The sequence below is a fragment of the Passer domesticus genome, chromosome 34 (genome assembly GCF_036417665.1).
Source record: "Passer domesticus isolate bPasDom1 chromosome 34, bPasDom1.hap1, whole genome shotgun sequence".
Lineage (NCBI taxonomy): Eukaryota > Metazoa > Chordata > Aves > Passeriformes > Passeridae > Passer > Passer domesticus.
This window is the reverse complement of record NC_087507.1, coordinates 146,450-166,852: the sequence shown is the minus strand read 5'-3', so window position 1 is coordinate 166,852 and position 20,403 is coordinate 146,450. Positions and strand designations below refer to the sequence as shown.

General features: G+C 59.4%; 1 protein-coding gene across 1 annotated transcript in view; it reads right to left on the bottom strand.

The window, feature by feature from the left end:
• DNMT1 (DNA methyltransferase 1) overlaps positions 1-20,189 on the bottom strand; it is a 40,598-nt gene extending 20,409 nt beyond the window's left edge. Inside the window, 20 exon segments of the mRNA XM_064401981.1 lie at positions 447-562; positions 1,311-1,458; positions 1,540-1,637; positions 2,291-2,480; positions 3,198-3,385; positions 5,235-5,386; positions 6,341-6,433; positions 6,510-6,628; positions 6,704-6,813; positions 6,906-6,989; positions 7,251-7,302; positions 7,415-7,455; positions 8,957-9,047; positions 9,140-9,212; positions 11,205-11,260; positions 11,262-11,372; positions 11,374-11,444; positions 12,817-12,924; positions 14,354-14,396; positions 19,892-20,189. Coding sequence (XP_064258051.1) covers positions 447-562; positions 1,311-1,458; positions 1,540-1,637; positions 2,291-2,480; positions 3,198-3,385; positions 5,235-5,386; positions 6,341-6,433; positions 6,510-6,628; positions 6,704-6,813; positions 6,906-6,989; positions 7,251-7,302; positions 7,415-7,455; positions 8,957-9,047; positions 9,140-9,212; positions 11,205-11,260; positions 11,262-11,372; positions 11,374-11,444; positions 12,817-12,924; positions 14,354-14,396; positions 19,892-19,950 — 2,003 coding nt within the window. The 5' untranslated portion in view covers positions 19,951-20,189.
• Between the last annotated feature and the right edge of the window lie 214 nt (positions 20,190-20,403).

The following is a 20,403-nucleotide window of genomic DNA, read 5'->3' as shown; positions in this document are numbered from 1 at the left end:
GAGAATGGAGAACCCACTTGGCTCAGTGGGATCATCAGGGATGTCCCCAACCCCATGGGAGAATGGAGAACCCACTTGGCTCAGTGGGATCATCAGGGATGTCCCCAACCCATGGGAGAATGGAGACCCACCAGGCTTGGTGGGATCATTGGGGACGTCCCCGTGTCCCCAAGCCCATGGGTGCAAGGAGAACACACCTGGCTTGGTGGGATCATCAGGGATGTCCCCAACCCCCTGGGAGCAGGAAGAACCCACCAGGCTTGATGGGATCATTGGGGATGTCCCCAGCCCACGGGAGAATGAAGAACCCACCAGGCTTGGTGGGATCATCAGGAACATCCTCTGTTCCCACCCCATGGGAGAATGGAGAACCCACCTGGCCAGGCAGAGGGTCTCGGTGGGGATGTCCCCGTGTCCCCACCCCTGTGGGACCATGGAGGACTCACCTGGCCAGGTAGAGGGGCTTGGTGGGGTCGTCGGGGCTCACGGACACGCAGTCGCCCACCTCCAGGGTCTCGGAGTCGATGCAGACGCGTTGGTAATAATCCTTCTTGCCGTCGCTCTGCCGGGGCACGGGGCCGTTACAGGTGCCGGCCTCACCTGGATGGGGCCCTCACCTGGATGGGGCCCTCACCTGGATGGGTTCCCTCACTTGGATGGGTTCCCCTCACCTGGATGGGTTCTCTCACCTGGATGGGGCCCTCACCTGGATGGGGCCCTCACCTGGATGGGTTCCCCTCACCTGGATGGGGCCCTCACCTGGATGGGTTCCCTCACCTGGATGGGTTCCCCTCACCTGGATGGGTTCCCTCACCTGGATGGGTTCCCCTCACCTGGATGGGTTCCCTCACCTGGATGGGTTCCCCCATCCATGAGATCCAATTCTGGCCTCACCTGGATGGGTTCCCTCACCTGGATGGGTTCCCTTACCTGGATGGGGCCCTCACCTGGATGGGGCCCTCACCTGGATGGGGCCTTCACCTGGATCGGGCCTTCACCTGCATGGGGCCCTCACCTGGATGGGTTCCCTCACTTGGATGGGTTCCCCTCACCTGGATGGGGCCCTCACCTGGATGGGTTCCCCTCACCTGGATGGGGCCCTCATCTGGATGGGTTCCTCACCTTGCCAGATCCCCTCACCTGGATGGGGCTTTCACCTGGATGGGTTCCCCTCACCTGGACGGGCTCCCTCACCCACAAAGTCCAACTCTGGCCTCACCTGGATGGATTCCCTTCACCTGGATGGGTTCCCCTCACCTGGACACGTCCCCTCACCTTTCCAGGCCCCCTCACCTGCCCAGGTGCCTCACCTTGATGGGCTCCCCGACCCAGGAGATCCGGCTCTTGTTCTGCTTCTTCTTGCGGCCCTGCAGCATCTTCTTGGGCGAGGGCATCTCGGGGATGTTGTCATCGACCTCCTCGTCCTCGTCCGCCTCCCGCACCGCCAGGTTGGGACACCTGGGACGTCACCAGGGACGTCACCGGGAGCTCAGGGATGGGGACGATGGGGACAGGGACGTTGGGGACAGGGCCACCCACCTCCGCTGCAGACACGCCTGCTTGCTGCGGCCGCTGCCCCCGAACTTGACCATGTTCTGGCACGCCTTGCACTTGCCACACTCGGGCTGCTGGCACACCTGGCACGGGACAGGGGACACCGGTGACACCAGGAACGCTCCTCCGTGATCAACTCAACCAACTTGTGATGTTGATGTTGACCAAGGTTGGAAGATCTTCCAAAACCAACCAACCCAACCCATGACATTGGCATTGACCAAGGCTGGAAAAGCCCTTCAAGATCAACCCAACCTATGACAGTAACATTGACCAAGATTGGAAGACTCTCCAAGATCAGCCAACCCAACCCATGACACTGATGTTGACCAAGACTGGAAGAGACCTTCAAGACCAACCAACCCAACCCATGACGCTGATGTCGGCCAACACTGGGAGTCCTTCAAGACCAACCAACCCAACCCATGACCTTGATGTTGGCCAACACTGGGAGTCCTTCAAGACCAACCAACCCAACCCATGACCTTGATGTTGGCCAACACTGGGAGTCCTTCAAGACCAACCAACCCAACCCATGACGCTGATGTTGGCCAACACTGGGAATCCCTCAAGACCAACCAACTCAACCCATGACCTTGATGTTGGCCAACGCTGGGAGTCCTTCAAGACCAACCAACTCAACCCAACGCAAGACATTGACATTGACATTGACCAAGATTGAAAGACCCTCCACCACCACCCCATCCCCGCCCCAGCGCCGGTGACCCTCGGTCACCTCGCAGACGCCGCAGCGCCGGCGCTTGGTGGCGTTCTCCTTGTCCTCCTCGCGCTCGTCCTTCTCGATCTGCTCCGAGAAGAAGGTGTCGAAGATGAGGTACACCAGCTTGGTGGTGGTGGCCTTGGTGGGACCCTTGTCCTTGTCGATGCGCGTGGGGTGGCGGATGGCCTGGCGCCGCACGGCTCGCCTGCGGCACGGGGACAGCGCTCAGGCCACGCCCGGGGACGGGGACACCACCCCAGGGACACCCAAGGGTGCCAGGTGGGGTCCCCAAAGGGTGGGGATGGATTTTGGGGACCCAACCCGGCGTCCTTCCCCCTCTGGAGCAGCAGCAGGTTTGGGTTTGCCCAATTTTGGGAGGGATTTTGTGATCTTGGAAGGATCTTCCCAATTTTGGGAGAATTCTCCCAGTTTTGGGAGGGAATTCCCAATTTTGGGAGGGTTTTTGTGATCTTGGGAGGATCTTCCCAATTTTGGGAGGGTTTTTGTGATCTCGGGAGGTTCTTCCCAATTTTGGGAGGGTTTCTGCTCTGATTCCCAGCACTTCTCATGCCACTGAACCCAAATCCTCACCAGTTTTGGGAAGATTTTCTCGATTTTGGTTGGATTCTCCCAATTTTGTGATCACAGAACCCAAACCCTCCCCAATTCTGGGCAAATTCTCTTATATTTGAGGTCCCACTTCCCAAATTTTGGTTGGTTTTTTCTGATTTTGGGGTTTTTGCCCCCAAACCTCACCTCCTGCCCAGGGTGACCTCACCCAACTTGATGAGGTCCTTCATGCCCAGCATGAGAATCCCCAATTTTGGGCTGATTGCCCCAATATGGAGACTCCAGAGCCCAAACCCTCCCAGATTTTGGTCGGATTTTCCCGATTCTGGGTTTTTTTGCCCCCAAACCTCACCTCTTGCCCAGGGTGACCCCGGCCAGCTTGATGAGGTCCCTCATGCAGGGCGTGATGAGCACCGGGGGCTCGTCGCTGTCGCCGGCCTCGTCGTAGCTCTCCACCTGCTCCACCACGAACTGCGCGTGGCGCAGCAGCGAGTCCTCCGTGAAGCGGTTGAAGTTGAGCCCCGCCGGCGGCACCGTGGTCTGGGGGAATTTCGGGAGGGTTGGGAAGGGCTGGAGATGGCCAGGAGTGGCAGCTGACCCCTCCCCAGATCGCCCATTCCAAAGGTCATCAAGGTTGGGAACGGCTGGGATGGTTGGAGATAGTTGGGGATGGTTGGAAAGGGTTGGAGATGGTTGGAGATGGTTGGGAATGGTTGGGAATGGTTGGGGATGGCCGTTGACCCCTCTCCAGACCACCCATTCCAATGGTTGGGAATGGTTGGGAAAGGTTAAGATGGTTTGGAATGGTTGGGAATGATTTGGAATGGTTGGGCATGGCCGTTGACCTCTCTCCAGACCACCCATTCCAAAGGTCACCAAGACTGGGAAGGGTTGAGATGGTTTGGAATGGTTGGGGATGGTTGGAAAGGGTTGGAATGGTTGGGAAGGGTTGGAGATGGTTGGGGATGGTTGGGAATGGTGGGAATGGCCATTGACCCCTCTCCAGATCACCCATTCCAAACGTTGGGAATGGTTGGGAAAGGTTGAGATGGTTTGGAATGGTTGGGGATGGTTGGGAATGGTTGGGAAGGGTTGAGATGGTTTGGAATGGTTGGGGATGGTTGGGAATGGTTGGGGATGGTTTGGAATGGTTGAGATGGTTTGGAATGGTTGGGGATGGTTGGGAATTATTTGGGATGGCCGTTGAGCCCTCTCCAGACCACCCATTCCAAAGGTCACCAAGACTGGGAAGGGTTGGGAAGGGTTGAGATGGTTTGGAATGATTGGACATAGTTTGGAATGGTTGGATGTGGAATGGTTGGGAATGGTTGGACATGGTTTGGAATGGTTGGATGTGGTTTGGAATGGTTGGGGATGACCACAGTGGCACTGTCACCTCAACCTCGCTGAGCTGGTGCCACCTCCACCACCATGTCACCACCATGTCACCACCTCCTCCTCCTGCTGCTGACCCCATCCCATCTTTTCCACAGGGGAACTGTCCCCAGGATGGGGAGGTGACACCACGGGGAGGTGACACCATGGGAAGGTGACACCATAGTGAGGTGACACCACGGGGAGGTGACACCACAGGGAGGTGACACCATAGTGAGGTGACACCATGGGAAGGTGACACCATAGTGAGGTGACACCGCGGGGAGGTGACACCACAGGGAGGTGACACCATAGTGAGGTGACACCATGGGAAGGTGACACCATAGTGAGGTGACACCACGGGGAGGTGACACCACAGTGAGGTGACACCGCGGGGAGGTGACACCACAGGGAGGTGACACCACGGGGAGGTGACACCATGGGAAGGTGACACCATAGTGAGGTGACACCACGGGGAGGTGACACCATAGTGAGGTGACACCACAGGGAGGTGACACCACAGTGAGGTGACACCGCGGGGAGGTGACACCAGAGGCAGGTGACACCACGGGGAGGTGACACCACGGGGAGGTGACACCATGGGAAGGTGACACCACAGTGAGGTGACACCACAGGGAGGTGACACCACAGGGAGGTGACACCATAGTGAGGTGACACCACGGGGAGGTGACACCACAGTGAGGTGACACCACAGTGAGGTGACACCACGGGGAGGTGACACCACGGGGAGGTGACACCAGAGGCAGGTGACACCACGGGGAGGTGACACCACGGGGAGGTGACACCACAGTGAGGTGACACCACAGGGAGGTGACACCACAGGGAGGTGACACCATAGTGAGGTGACACCACGGGGAGGTGACACCACAGTGAGGTGACACCACAGTGAGGTGACACCACGGGGAGATGACACCACGGGGAGGTGACACCAGAGGCAGGTGACACCACGGGGAGGTGACACCGCGGGGAGGCGACACGGCGGCGGCGCTGTCACCTCGATCTTGTTGAGCAGGTCCTCGTAGCTGACGTGGCGGTTGTTCTGCAGGAACTCCACCACGATCTTGCTCATGTAGATCTTCTCCTGCATCAGCGCGAAGGTCGGCGCGTACTCCTCGCTCGGCTCCATCAGGATGTAGTCGGCAAAGGCTGCGAGAAAAACCCAAAATTGGGGGTTTGGGGGAAAAATGGGGGGTTTGGGGTGGGGAGAGGAAGGGAATGGGGGAAAGAGGGGGAGAGGAGGGGAAAGGAAAAAAAAAGAAGAGGAAAAAGAGAGAAAAAATAACGGGAAAATGAGGAAAAGGGGAGGAAGAAAATAAGGGGAAAAGAGCAGGAAAAAGGAGGAAAGAAAGAAGAAAAAAGGAAAGGAAATGGAAAGGAAGGAAGGAAGGAAGGAAGGAAGGAAGGAAGGAAGGAAGGAAGGAAGGAAGGAAGGAAGGAAGGAAGGAAGGAAGGAAGGAAGGAAGGAAGGAAGGAAGGAAGGAAGGAAGGAAGGAAGGAAGGAAGGAAGGAAGGAAGGAAGGAAGGAAGGAAGGAAGGAAGGAAGGAAGGAAGGAAGGAAGGAAGGAAGGAAGGAAGGAAGGAAGGAAGGAAGGAAGGAAGGAAGGAAGGAAGGAAGGAAGGAAGGAAGGAAGGAAGGCAAAAGAGAAAGAAAGAAAAAGAAGGAAAAGAAAGAAAGAAGGAAAAGAAAGAAAAAGAAAGAAAGAAAGAAAGAAAGAAAGAAAGAAAGAAAGAAAGAAAGAAAGAAAGAAAGAAAGAAAGAAAGAAAGAAAGAAAGAAAGAAAGAAAGAGAAAACAGAAGAAAAGACAGAAAAAGATGGCAAAAAGAGAGAATCAAGAAAAAGAAAAAAGAAAAGAAAACAAGAAAAACCAGAAAAACAAAATAAGAAAGAATGAGGAGATGGAGAAAAAAGAAGAAAAGAAAACGGAAAAAAGGGGGAAAAATGAGGAAAAAGGGAGAATAAAGAAAAAGGGAGAAAAAGGAGGAGAAAGGGCAAAACCCTTGAAACCCTCCCCCAAAAACCTCAAAAAAAGCCCAAAATAACCCAAAACCACCCAAAAAAAGCCCAAATTCCCCCAAACTCCCCCCAGGCCCCTCCTCACCCGTGCTGAAGCCGATCAGCGCCTTCTCCCCGCCGTCGAAGCCCGTGATCCACCAGGCGTTGATGGGCCCCAACTTCTTGGCCCTCACCCCACCTGGCAAGCCAAAAAAATCCGGACAATTCCCACGTGGACATGCCGAAATTCCCCGGAATTCCGGGCGTCTCCTCACCGTCCAGGCAGGGGTTGTCGTCGTAGATGGGTTTGACGACGCCGCTGAAGTAGAGCTCGATGTTCCTCTCGATGAGGCCGGTGTCGAAGGGACAGAGGTGTCCCCTCTTGTCATAAACGCTGCCGGGGGGACAGGGAGGGTGTGGGACACCATTCCAGAGGGAATTCCGGCGGGAATCCACCCCGGGATCTCACCTGAAGGAGGTGACTTTGTGCTGGGGGAGGTCCTCGTAGCTCTCGAAGCCGTCCTCGTTGGCGTCGAAGATGGACAAGCGCTCGTCCGTCAGCATCTCCGGCTCCTCCAGCTGGATTTGGGGGGAAAAAAACCCAAAAAAATGGGATTAAAGGATATTCCTGCTTTTCCTGAGCTCGGGGAAGGAGGGTTTGGATCCCTTACGGCGTCGTCGGGGTCCCCTTGGAAGAATTTGAGGTCGGGGTCGTCCAGGTACTGCCGGCAGTCGAGGCATTTTGGGGGGGTGGTCTGCGGGAGAGGGGAGGGAGAGTCAGCTTTTCCCAAAGTTTTTCCTGGAATTATCCTGGGTTTTGGCAAATTCTGGGGATTCCCATCAGAAGCAGCCCCAGCTGTTTGGTTTTGGGAAGCTGAACGGGCTGGAAATGGGTTTGTATTCCCACAGGATAATCCAGCCTTTGGAATAATCAACTCGTCCCAAAAAAAGTTAAAATTTGGGAGTTTAAGGGATTAAAAAATCCCAAAAAAAAACTGGAATGAGGAGGGACTTACTTTAGCAGGAGCAGTGATTTTAACCTGAGGGATTTCGTCTTTGATTTCCGACCTGGGAGGGAAAAATGAAATGCTGGGATGAGGATGGAGCAGTGACGTCATCGTTGTCATTGTCACCGTCACCGGGACACGGCTCCGGCCGGGAATGCTCCCCTTTTCCTCACCCATCTTTGGTTTCCACTTTCATCCTTTTCTCATCTTGATCCTGCAGAAAAAGGGAAAAAAATGGGAAAAGGAGATGGAAAATGCAATCACAGCGTGGCCAAAATCCTGGGAAATCCCCCCAGGATGTCACCACAGAGCAAAATCCTGGGAAATCACCCCAAAAAACAACCTGGGAGAGGCCCAGGATGTCACCACTGACCAAAATCCTGGGAAATCACCCCAAAAACAACCTGGAGAGGCCAGGATGTCACCACTGACCCAAATCCTGGGAAATCACCCCAAAAACGATCCAGGAAAGCTCCAGGATGTCAGCACTGACCCAAATCCTGGGAAATCACCCCAAAAACGACCTGGGAGAGGCCCAGGATGTCACCACTGACCCAAATCCTGGGAAATCACCCCAAAAACGACCTGGGACAGGCCCGGGATGTCACCACTGACCCAAATCCTGGGAAATCACCCCAAGAACGACCTGGGAGAGGCCCAGGATGTCAGCACCGACCCCAAATCCTGGGAAATCACCCCAAAAATGACCTGGGACAGGCCCAGGATGTCAGCACCGACCCAAATCCTGGGAAATCACCCCAAAAACGACCTGGGACAGGCCCCAGGATGTCACCACTGACCAAAATCCTGGGAAATCACCCCAAAAACGACCTGGGACAGGCCCAGGATGTCACCACTGACCAAAATCCTGGGAAATCACCCCAAAAACGACCTGGGAGAGGCCCAGGATGTCAGCACCGACCCAAATCCTGGGAAATCACCCCAAAAACGACCTGGGACAGGCCCGGGATGTCAGCACCGACCCAAATCCTGGGAAATCACCCCAAAAACGACCTGGGACAGGCCCAGGATGTCACCACTGACCCAAATCCTGGGAAATCACCCCAAAAACGACCTGGGACAGGCCCAGGATGTCACCACTGACCCAAATCCTGGGAAATCACCCCAAAAACGACCTGGGACAGGCCCAGGATGTCAGCACCGACCCAAATCCTGGGAAATCACCCCAAAAACGACCTGGGAGAGGTCCGGGATGTCAGCACCGACCCAAATCCTGGGAAATCACCCCAAAAACGACCTGGGACAGGCCCAGGATGTCACCACTGACCCAAATCCTGGGAAATCACCCCAAAAACGACCTGGGACAGGCCCAGGATGTCAGCACCAACCCAAATCCTGGGAAATCACCCCAAAAACGACCTGGGAGAGGCCCAGGATGTCACCACTGACCAAAATCCTGGGAAATCACCCCAAAAACGACCTGGGACAGGCCCAGGATGTCACCACTGACCAAAATCCTGGGAAATCACCCCAAAAACGACCTGGGACAGGCCCAGGATGTCAGCACCGACCCAAATCCTGGGAAATCACCCCAAAAACGACCTGGGACAGGCCCAGGATGTCACCACTGTCCAAAATCCTGGGAAATCACCCCAAAAACGACCTGGGACAGGCCCAGGATGTCACCACTGACCAAAATCCTGGGAAATCACCCCAAAAACGACCTGGGACAGGCCCGGGATGTCAGCACCGACCTTCTCCTCCAGCTCCTCCTCCTCCTTCTCCACGTTCATCAGCTCCGGCTTCACCTCCCCGTTGACCTCCTCCGATTTCCGCTTGGTGGATCTGCGGGATCGAGCCGGGACGGGGTTTTTTGGGAATGGGGAAGGGTTTGGGATGGCGGGATGAGGAAGAGGAGGGTGACCCTTCCCACTGACCCTTTGGACAGGAGGCTGAGGATGGTCAGCTGCCGGCCGGAGCTGCGGGTGACGCGGGAGCTGGCCGGAGACTCTGCGGGAAAAGCACGGTGGATCCCAAATCCCAACGGGAATTGTCCCAGCCCAAGGCCACGAGACCCCAAAACCCCTCCTGAAGAGACCCTAAAACCCTTCCCAAGGGATCCCAGCTCTCAATCCCAATGGGAATTGTCACATTCCAAGGCCAGGAGACCTCAAAAGCATTTCAAAGGTGATCCCAACTCCGAATCCCAACAGGAATTGTCACACCCCAAGCCCAGGAGACCCCAAAACCCTTCCTGAAGAGACCCCAAAACCCTTCCCAAGGTGATCCCAGCTCTCAGTCCCAATGGGAATTGTCACACCCCAAGGCCACGAGACCCCAAAACCCTTCCTGAAGAGACCCTAAAACCCTTCCTGAGGAGACCCCAAAACCCTTCCCAAGGGGATCCCAGCTCCCAATCCCAATGGGAATTGTCACAGCCCAAGGTGAGGAGACCCCAAAACCCTTCCTGAGGAGACCCCAAAACCCTTCCCAAAGGGATCCCACTTATTGATCCAAATGGGAATTGTTACATGCCAAGCCCAGGAGACCCCAAAACCCTTCCTGAAGAGACCCTAAAACCCTTCCTGAGAAGACTCTAAAACCCTTCCCAAGGTCGTCCCAGTTCTTGATCCCAGTGGGAATTGTCATACCCCAAAAGCAGGAGACCCCAAAACCCTTCCCAAGAGGATCCCAATGGGAATCATTGCAACACCCCAAGCCCAGGTGACCCCAAAATCCCTTCCAAGGGGATCCCAGCTTTCAATCCCCATGGGAATTGCCACATCCCAAGCTCAGGAGACCCCAAAACCCTTCCCAAGGGGATCCCAGCTCTCAATCCCAAAAGGAATTGTCACATTCCAAGGTGAGGAGACCCCAAAACCATTCCCAAAGGGATCCCAGTTATTGATTCAAATGGGAATTATCACACCCCAAGCCAGGAGACCCCAAAACCCTTCCTGAAGAGACCCCAAAACCCTTCCCAAGGTGATCCCAGCTCTCAATCCCAAAAGGAATTGTCACATCCCAAGGTGAGGAGACCCCAAAACCCTACCCAAGGGGATCCCAGCTCTCAATCCCAAAAGGAATTGTCACATTCCAAGGTGAGGAGACCCCAAAACCTTTCCCAAGGGGATCCCAGCTCTCAATCCCAAAAGGAATTGTCACATTCCAAGGTGAGGAGACCCCAAAACCCTTCCCAAGGGGATCCCAGCTCTCAATCCCAAAAGGAATTGTCACATCCCAAGGTGAGGAGACCCCAAAACCCTTCCCAAGGGGATCCCAGCTCTCAATCCCAAAAGGAATTGTCACATTCCAAGGTGAGGAGACCCCAAAACCTTTCCCAAGGGGATCCCAGCTCTCAATCCCAAAAGGAATTGTCACATTCCAAGGTGAGGAGACCCCAAAACCCTTCCCAAGGGGATCCCAGCTCTCAATCCCAAAGGAATTGTCACATCCCAAGGTGAGGAGACCCCAAAACCCTTCCAAGGGGATCCCAGCTCTCAATCCCAAAAGGAATTGTCACATTCCAAGGTGAGGAGACCCCAAAACCCTTCCCAAGGGGATCCCAGCTCTCAATCCCAAAAGGAATTGTCACATCCCAAGGTCAGGAGACCCCAAAACCCTTCCCAAAGGGATCCCACTTGTTGATCCAAATGGGAATTGTTACATGCCAAGACCACAAGACACCAAAACCCTTCCCAAGGGGATCCCAATGGGAATCACTGCAACACCCCAAGCCCAGGAGACCCCAAAACCCTTCCCAAGGGGATCCCAGCTCTCAATCCCAATGGGAATTATCACATGCCAAGCCTAGGAGACCCCAAAACCCTTCCCATGGGGATCCCAGTTCTTGATCCCAATGGGAATTATCACATGCCAAGACCACGAGACCCCAAAACCCTTCCTGAGAGAAACCCCCTCTCCATCCCAATGGGAACTGCCCCACCCCCCAGAAACCCCCGATTCCACCCCAAAAACCCCCCGGAAACCCCAAGCCCTTACTTCTGGCGTCTCCGTTGGAGCGGCTCCGGCGGGATTTCCGCGCCCGCGCGGCGGGGGCCGGGGCAGGACGGGGACGAGGACGCTGCCGCGCCCTCCTCGAGCTCCATGGCCGCGTCGTCGTCGTCGTCGCTGCCGGAGGCGCCGTGCCCGGGGCACCCGTTGGGGTTGGGGGGCCCCGGAGCCATTGGGGGCCGAGAGCTCCTGGCGCAGCAGCGCCTTCACCTTGGCCAGGTAACGCTCCTGGGGGCGGGAGCACCCGGAGCTGAGCCCCAAATCCTGGGGAGTCGTGAGCCCAAATCCCACAGGGAGTCGGGATCCCAAATCCCACGGGGATTCGTGATCCCAAATCCCACAGGGAGTCGTGATCCTAAAATCCCATATGGATTCGTGATCCCAAATCCCACAGGGAGTCGTGATCCTAAATCCCATATGGATTCGTGATCCCAAATCCTGGGGAGTCGTGATCCCAAATCCCACAGGGAGTCGTGAGCCCAAATCACACAGGGAGTCGTGATCCCAAATCCCACAGGGAGTCGTGATCCCAAATCCCACAGGGAGTCGTGAGCCCAAATCACACAGGGAAAGTGAGTGCTGAGCCCAAATCCCACAGTGTGATCCCAAATCCCACAGGGATTCGTGATCCTAAATCCCACAGGGAAAGTGGGGGCTGAGCCCCAATCCTGGGGGTTTCCTGAGGTTTGATCCCAAATCCCACAGGGAAATGGGGGCTGAGCTCCAATCCTGGGGGTTTCCTGGGGTGTGATGCCAAATGCCACAGGGATTCACGATCCCAAATCCCACAGAGAAAGTGGGGGCTGAGCAAAGTCCCAGGGTGTTCCTGGTTTCCTGGTGTTGTATCCCAAATCCTGGTGTTTTAGCCCCAAATCCTGGGGTTTTACCCCAAACCCTGGGCTTTTCCCAGAGTTCTCCAGTTGTTTTAACCCAAACTCCAGGGTTTTTTTGGCTTTCCCAGGTGTTTTACCCCAAACCCCAGGGTGTTTTAGGCTTTCCCAGGTGTTTTACCCCAAACCCCAGGGTGTTTTAGGCTTTCCCAGGTGTTTTACCCCAAACCCCGGGGTGTTTTAGGCTTTCCCAGGTGTTTTACCCCAAACCCCGGGGTGTTTTAGGCTTTCCCAGGTGTTTTACCCCAAACCCCGGGGTGTTTTAGGCTTTCCCAGGTGTTTTACCCCAAACCCCAGGGTGTTTTAGGCTTTCCCAGGTGTTTTACCCCAAACCCCGGGGTGTTTTAGGCTTTCCCAGCAAACCCCGGGGTGTTTTAGGCTTTCCCAGGTGTTTTACCCCAAACCCCGGGGTGTTTTAGGCTTTCCCAGGTGTTTTACCCCAAACCCCGGGGTGTTTTAGCCTTTTCCAGCTGTTTTACCCCAAACCCCGGGGTGTTTTTAGCCTTTTCCAGCTGTTTTACCCCAAACCCCAGGGTTTTTTAGGCTTTCCAGGTGTTTTACCCCAAACCCCAGGGTGTTTTAGGCTTTCCCAGGTGTTTTACCCCAAATCCTGGGGTGTTTTAGGCTTTCCCAGGTGTTTTACCCCAAACCCCAGGGTGTTTTAGGCTTTCCCAGGTGTTTTACCCCAATCCCCAGGCCCTGGCTCTCACCTCCGAGAGCTCCTCGCGGCGCAGTTTGGCCTCGAGCTCGCTGAGCTGCAGCTGCACCTCGGCCTGCAGGAAGCCGTGGATGAGGCTCAGCTTCTCCTGGACGCTCTCCTGGGGACACCGGGGACATTGGGGACACCAAGGGGACATTGGGGACACCGTGGGGACATTGGGGACATGGCAGGGACATTGGGGACACAGTGGGGACATTGAGGATGGAGGGGACACGGTGAGGACATCGGGGGCAGCAAGCTGTGGATGAGGCTCAGCTTCTCCTGGACGCTCTCCTGGGGACACTGGGGACATTGGGGACACCGAGGGGACATTGGGGACACCATGGGGACATTGGGGACATGGCAGGGGACATTGGGAATGGAGCGGACATGGTGGGGACATCGGGGGCAGCAAGCTGTGGATGAGGCTCAGCTTCTCCTGGACGCTCTCCTGGGGACACCGGGGACATTGGGGACACCAAGGGGACATTGGGGACACCATGGGGACACTGGGGACATGGCAGGGACATTGGGAATGGAGCGGACATGGTGGGGACATCGGGGGCAGGAAGCCGTGGATGAGGCTCAGCTTCTCCTGGACGCTCTCCTGGGGACATTGGGGACACTGGGGACACCGAGGGGACATTGGGGACATGGCAGGGACATTGGGGACATGGCAGGGACATTGGGAATGGAGCGGACATGGTGGGGACATCGGGGGCAGGAAGCCGTGGATGAGGCTCAGCTTCTCCTGGACGCTCTCCTGGGGACACCGGGGACATTGGGGACACGGCAGGGACATTGGGGACACCATGGGGACATTGGGGATATGGCAGGGACATTGGGGACACTGGGGATGGAGGGGACAGAGAAGAAGGAAGCAATGGAGGTGACACTGGGGACAAAGTGATGGAGAGGACTGAGGGGACAGCGTGGGGACACAAGGGACAGAAAATGGAGGGGACAGCGTGGGGACACAAGGGAGAGAAAATGGAGGGGACAGCGTGGGGACACAAGGGAGAGAAAATGGAGGGGACAGCGTGGGGACACAAGGGAGAGAAAATGGAGGGGACAGCGTGGGGACACAAGGGAGAGAAAATGGAGGGGACAGCGTGGGGACACAAGGGACAGAAAATGGAGGGGACAGCGTGGGGACACAAGGGACAGAAAATGGAGGGGACAGCGTGGGGACACAAGGGAGAGAAAATGGAGGGGACAGCGTGGGGACACAAGGGAGAGAAAATGGAGGGGACAGCGTGGGGACACAAGGGAGAGAAAATGGAGGGGACAGCGTGGGGACACAAGGGAGAGAAAATGGAGGGGACAGCTGGGGACACAAGGGAGAGAAAATGGAGGGGACAGCTGGGGACACAGGGGACAGAAGATGACGGGGACAGCATGGGGACACAAGGGACAGAAGATGAAGGGGACAGCGTGGGGACACGGGGCAGAAGAACCTCCCATGGGGTCAAGGTGGGGCACGGAGGGGACACTTCCTGCGGGGACACAGGGACTGCCAGGTGACACCGGGGACATTTGGGACTCACCTTCTCTCCCAGGTTCTCCTCATCCCGCTCCAAGTCCTGCAGCCTGCGGGGCACAGCGGGGTCAGCGGGGTGGGGACACCGAGGGAGGGGACAAGAGACACCGGGGGGTGGCCCCAGAGGGGACAGAGGGACACCAGGGGTGGCTCCAGAGGGGACAAGGGACACCGGGGGTGGCTCCAGAGGGGACAGAGGGACACCAGGGGTGGCTCCAGAGGGACACCAGGGGTGGCTCCAGAGGGGACAAAGGGACACCGGGGGTGGCTCCAGAGGGGACAGAGGGACACCGGGGGTGGCTCCAGAGGGGACAGAGGGACACCGGGGGTGGCTCCAGAGGGGACAGAGGGACACCAGGGGTGGCTCCAGGGGGGACAAGGGACACCGGGGGTGGCTCCAGAGGGGACAGAGGGACACCGGGGGTGGCTCCAGAGGGGACAGAGGGACACCAGGGGTGGCTCCAGAGGGACACCAGGGGTGGCTCCAGAGGGGACAAAGGGACACCGGGGGTGGCTCCAGGGGGGACAAAGGGGACACCGGGGGTGGCTCCAGGGGGGACAGAGGGACACCAGGGGTGGCTCCAGAGGGGACAAAGGGACACCAGGGGTGGCTCCAGAGGGACACCAGGGGTGGCTCCAGGGGGGACAGAGGGACACCAGGGGTGGCTCCAGAGGGGACAAGGGACACCAGAGGTGGCTCCAGAGGGACACCAGGGGCGGCTCCAGAGGGACAAAGGGACACCAGGGGTGGCTCCAGAGGGGACACCAGGGGCGGCTCCAGAGGGGACAGAGGGACACAGGGGTGGCTCCAGAGGGACAGAGGGACACCAGGGGTGGCTCCAGAGGGGACAGAGGGACACCAGGGGTGGCTCCAGAGGGGACAAGGGACACCGGGGGGTGGCTCCAGAGGGGACAGAGGGACACCGGGGGTGGCTCCAGAGGGGACAAGGGACACCAGGGGTGGCTCCAGAGGGGACAGAGGGACACCAGGGGTGGCTCCAGAGGGGACAGAGGGACACCGGGGGTGGCTCCAGAGGGGGACAAGGGACACCAGGGGTGGCTCCAGAGGGGACAGAGGGACACCAGGGGTGGCTCCAGAGGGGACAAAGGGACACCAGGGGTGGCTCCAGAGGGGACAAAGGGACACCGGGGGTGGCTCCAGAGGGGACAGAGGGACACCAGGGGTGGCTCCAGAGGGGACAAGGGACACCAGGGGTGGCTCCAGAGGGGACAAGGGACACCGGGGGTGGCTCCAGAGGGGACAGAGGGACACCAGGGGTGGCTCCAGAGGGACACCAGGGGTGGCCCCAGAGGGGACAGTGGCATGGATGGGTCAGGAATGTGGGAATTCTGGTGGGGGAGGGGATGGGGGGGACGGGGACACCTCCAGTGCCACCAGGAATGTCCCTGTCCGCAGGGATGGGGGGCTGGGACCCCTGGGAATGCCGGGATTGGGGACAGGACCCCCTGATTGGGGACAGAAACCCCAAATTGGGGACAGAAACCCCTGATTGGGGACAGAACCCCAAACTGGGGACAGAAACCCCTGATTGGGGACAGAAACCCCAAACTGGGGACAGAAACCCCTGATTGGGGACAGAACCTCGGGATTGGGGACAGAAACCCCAAACTGGGGACAGGATCCTGGGATTGGAGACAGAAACCCCAAACTGGGGACAGGATCCCGGGACTGGGGTCAGAACCATCAGGATTGGGGTCAGGACCCCCAGATTGGGGAGAGAAACCTGGGATTGGGGTCAGGACCCCCGAGATTGGGGTCAGGACCCCAGGATTGGGGTCAGGACCTCAGGATTGGGGTCAGGACCTCAGGATTGGGGCCAGAACCATCAAGATTTGGGTCAGGAACCCAGAATTTGGGGTCAGAACCCCCAGGATTTGGGACAGGAGAAACCCCCCAAGGATGGGGTCGCGACCCCTGAGATGGGTCAGGAACCCCAGGATTGGGGTCAGAACCCTGGGATTGGGGTCAGGACCCCAGGATTGGGGTCAGAAACCCCAGGATTTGGGTCAGGACCCCGGGATTGGGGTCAGGACCCTCAGACTGGGGTCAGGACCCCGGGATTGGGGTCAGGACCCCAGGATTGGGGTCAGGACCCTCAGACTGGGGTCAGGACCCCAGGATTGGAGTCAGAGCCCCCAAGATTGGGGTCAGAACCCTGGGATGGGGTTAGGACCCCAGGACTGGAGTCAGAATCATCAGGATTGGGGTCAGAAACCTGGGATTGAGGACAGGACCCCAGGATTGGGGTCAGAACCCTGGGATGGGGTTAGGACCCCAGGACTGGGGTCAGAATCATCAGGATTGGGGTCAGAAACCTGGGATTGAGGACAGGACCCCGGGATTGGGGTGAGAACCCCGGGATTGGGGTCAGGACCCCAGGACTGGGGTCAGAACCCCGGGATTGGGGGTCAGGACCCCAGGATTTGGGTCAGGACCCCCTGAGATGGGGTTGGAAACCCCAGGATGGGGGTTGGGAGCCCAGGGATGGGGTCAGGACAGGGGTCACGAGCCAGGCCAGGACCCCTCAGGTGTCACAGCCATTCCCTGGGAATGTCCCCTCCACTGGGACTGGGGATGGGACCCTCAGGATGGCTCCTGTCCCCAGGCCACCCCCCTGTCCCCCCAGGATGGCTCCTGTCCCCAGGCCACCCCCCTGTCCCCCCCAGGATGGCTCCTGTCCCCAGGCCACCCCCCTGTCCCCCCAGGATGGCTCCTGTCCCCAGGCCACCCCCCTGTCCCCCCAGGATGGCTCCTGTCCCCAGGCCACCCCCCTGTCCCCCAGGATGGCTCCTGTCCCCCAGGCCACCCCCCTGTCCCCGTGTCCCATCGTGTCACCTCTCTGGTGCCACCCCCACTTCCCTTTCCCCTTTTCCTGCAGGCTCTGGGGGGGTTTTGGGGGGGCTCTGTGGTTTTGGGGGGTTCTGGGGGGGTTTTGGGGGGGCTCTGGGGGGTTTTGGGGGGGGTTTGGGGGACTCTGGGATGGTTTTGGGGGGCTCTGGAGGGGTTTGGGGGGCTCTGGGGTGGTTTTGGGGGGCTCTGGGGGGTTTGGGGGGCTCTGGGGTGGTTTTGGGGGGCTCTGGGGGGGTTTTGGGGGGGCTCTGGGGGTTTTTTGGAAGGGCTCTGGGATGGTTTTGGGGGGGTTTTGGGGGGCTCTGGGGGGTTTTGGGGGGGCTCTGGGGGGGTTTTGGGGGGCTCCGGAGGGGTTTGGGGGTGCTCTGGGGGGGGGGGGGGTTGGGGGCTCTGGGATGGTTTTGGGGGCTCTGGGGGGGTTTTGGGGGGCTCCGGAGGGGTTTGGGGGGCTCTGGGATGGTTTTGGGGGGCTCTGGGGGGGATTGGGGGGCTCTGGGGGTTTTTGGGGGGCTCTGGGATGGTTTTGGGGGGCTCTGGGGGGGATTGGGGGGCTCTGGGGGTTTTTGGGGGGGCTCTGGGGGGTTTTGGGGGGCTCTGGGGGGTTTTGGGGGGCTCTGGGGGGGTTTGGGGGTGCTCTGGGGTGTTTTGAGGGGCTCTGGGGTGTTTTGGGGGGGTTTTGGGGGGCTCTGGGGGGTTTTGGAGGGCTCTGGGATGGTTTTGGGGTCTCTGGGATGGTTTTGGGGGGCTCTGGGGTGTTTTGGGGGGCTCTGGGATGGTTTGGGGAGCTCTGGGGGTTTTGGGGGGGCTCTGGGGGGGTTTTGGGGGGCTCCGGGATGGTTTTGGGGGGCTCTGGGGTGGTTTTGGGGGGCTCTGGGGGGGTTTTGGGGGTGCTCTGGGGGGTTTGGGAGGGCTCTGGGGGGTTTTGGGGGGCTCTGGGGGGTTTTGGGGGTGTTTTGGGGGGCTCTGGGGGGTTTTGGAGGGCTCTGGGATGGTTTTGGGGGCTCTGGGGGGTTTTGGGGGGGTTTTGGGGGGCTCTGGGATGGTTTGGGGGGCTCCGGGATGGTTTTGGGGGGCTCTGGGATGGTTTGGGGGGCTCCAGGATGGTTTTGGGGGTGTTTTGGGGGCGTTTGGGGTCCCCCGGGTTCGGGGACAGCCTCGGGGACAGCGCGGGCACCGCGCCGGAAGTGGGGGAGGGGTTTGGGGCCCCCCTTCCTGCCCTGGGGGGCACAGGAGGGGTTTGGGGTTTTGGGGGGGGTGGGGGACAGTGACAATTCCCACCGGGGTCACCCCAAAATTTGCCACCCCAAAAAGCCCTGGACAGGAAACACGAGGGGGGGACAAAGCTGGGGGGGGGACCCGGCCGGGGCCACGTGGGCACCCCAAAACTGGGGGGGGGATTGGGGGGGCCCAGGGCTGGAGGGGGGACCCCAAAATATGGGGGGGGCTCACTGCAGGGGGGGGCAGGGCACTTTTGGGGGGGTCATGGCAGCCCTGGGGGTGTCAGGGTAATTTGGGGGGGGGGTCAGTGCAGCCCTGGGGGTGTCAGGGTAATTTGGGGGGGGGTCTGGGTGTCAGTGCCAGTGCTGAGGGGACCTCAGTGCCATTGGGGGGTGTCAGGGACATCAGGGGGTGTCAGTGCCAGGGCTGGTGGTCCTCAGCCCATCCCAGGGGGTCTCAGCCCATCCCAGGGGGTCTCAGCCCATCCTGGTGGCCCTCAGCCCTCCCTGGTGGGCTCTGGGTGTGAGCCCACCCTGAGGGGCTGTGAGGGGTCATGAGGGGCTCTGAGAGCTGTGAGTGCAGTGAGGGCCGTGAGGGGCTCTGAGAGCCCTGAGGGGCTCAAAAAGCTGTGATGGGCACTGAGAGCTCTGAAGGCTCTGAGGGGCTTGGAGTTCTGAGGGCTGTGAGGGGCTCTGAGAGCTCTGAGGGGCTCAAAGAGCTGTGATGGGCACTGAGAGCTCTGAAGGCTCTGAGGGGCTCTGAGCTCTGAAGTCTGTGAGAGTCTCTGAGGTCTGTGAGGGCTCCAAAGTCTGTGAGGGGCTCTGATATCTCTGAGGGGCTCTGAGGTCTGTGAGGGGCTTTGAGGGGCTCTGAGGGGCTGTGAGATCTGTGAGGGTCTCTGAGGTTTCTGAGGGGCTCTGAGGGCTGTGAGGAGCTCTGAGGTCTGTGAGGGGCTCTGAAGGCTCTGAGGGCTGTGAGGTCTATGAGGGGCTCCGAAGGCTCTGAGGGGCTCTAAGATCTGTGAGGGTCTCTGAGGGGCTCTGAGGGCTGTGAGGGGCTCTGAAGGCTCTAAGGTCTGTGAGGGGCTCTGAGGTCTGTGAGGAGCTCTGAGGTCTGTAAGGAGCTGTGAGGGGCTCTGAGATCTGTGAGGGTCTCTGAGGTTTCTGAGGGGCTCTGAGGTCTCTGAGGAGCTCTGAGGGCTGTGAGGAGCTCTGAGGTCTGTGAGGAGCTGTGAGGGGCTCTGAGGGGCTGTGAGATCTGTGAGGGTCTCTGAGGAGCTCTGAGGGCTGTGAGGGGCTCTGAAGCCTCTGAGGGCTGTGAGGTCTATGAACGGCTCTAAGGTCTGTGAGGGGCTCTGAGGGTCTCTGAGGTCTGTGCGGGTCCCTAAGGGCTCTGGGGTCAGTGAGAGGGGGGCCCTCACTCCCGCCTCACTCCCGTCTCCCGGCCGGGACTCACCGTCGGCGCAGCTCGGCGGGCAGCGGGGCCGGCGGCAGCGGCGCGGCGCGGGCCGGCATCGGGAGCGGGGCGGGGGCCGGGCGGGGGCGCGGGGCGGGCTCGGGGCCCGGTTCGGGGCCCGGTTCGGGGCCGCGCTCGGGGCCCGGCTCGGCGGCACCGGGAGCGGCTTCGCGCGGAAACCAGCGGCGGGAGCGGGGCGGCGCCGACCACCGCGCGGGGGGAGCCGGCGCGCACCATGCTGCCGCCGCGGGGGGGGACGGCGCGGGGCGCGGCGCTGCCTGCCGGGCCGGGGGCACCGGGAGGGGATCGGGGGGAGACCGGAGGGGTCGGGGCGGTACCGGGAGAGGCGGCGGGGGGGGAACGGGGAGGACTCGGGGGGGGAAAGGAGCGGTGAGGGGGGAGCGGGAGGTACCACTGAGGGGAGACGGGGGGAGGCGGGAGGTACCACTGAGAGCGAGTGGGAAGCACCACTGAGGGGGAGTGGGACGTACCACTGAGCGGAGACGGGGGGA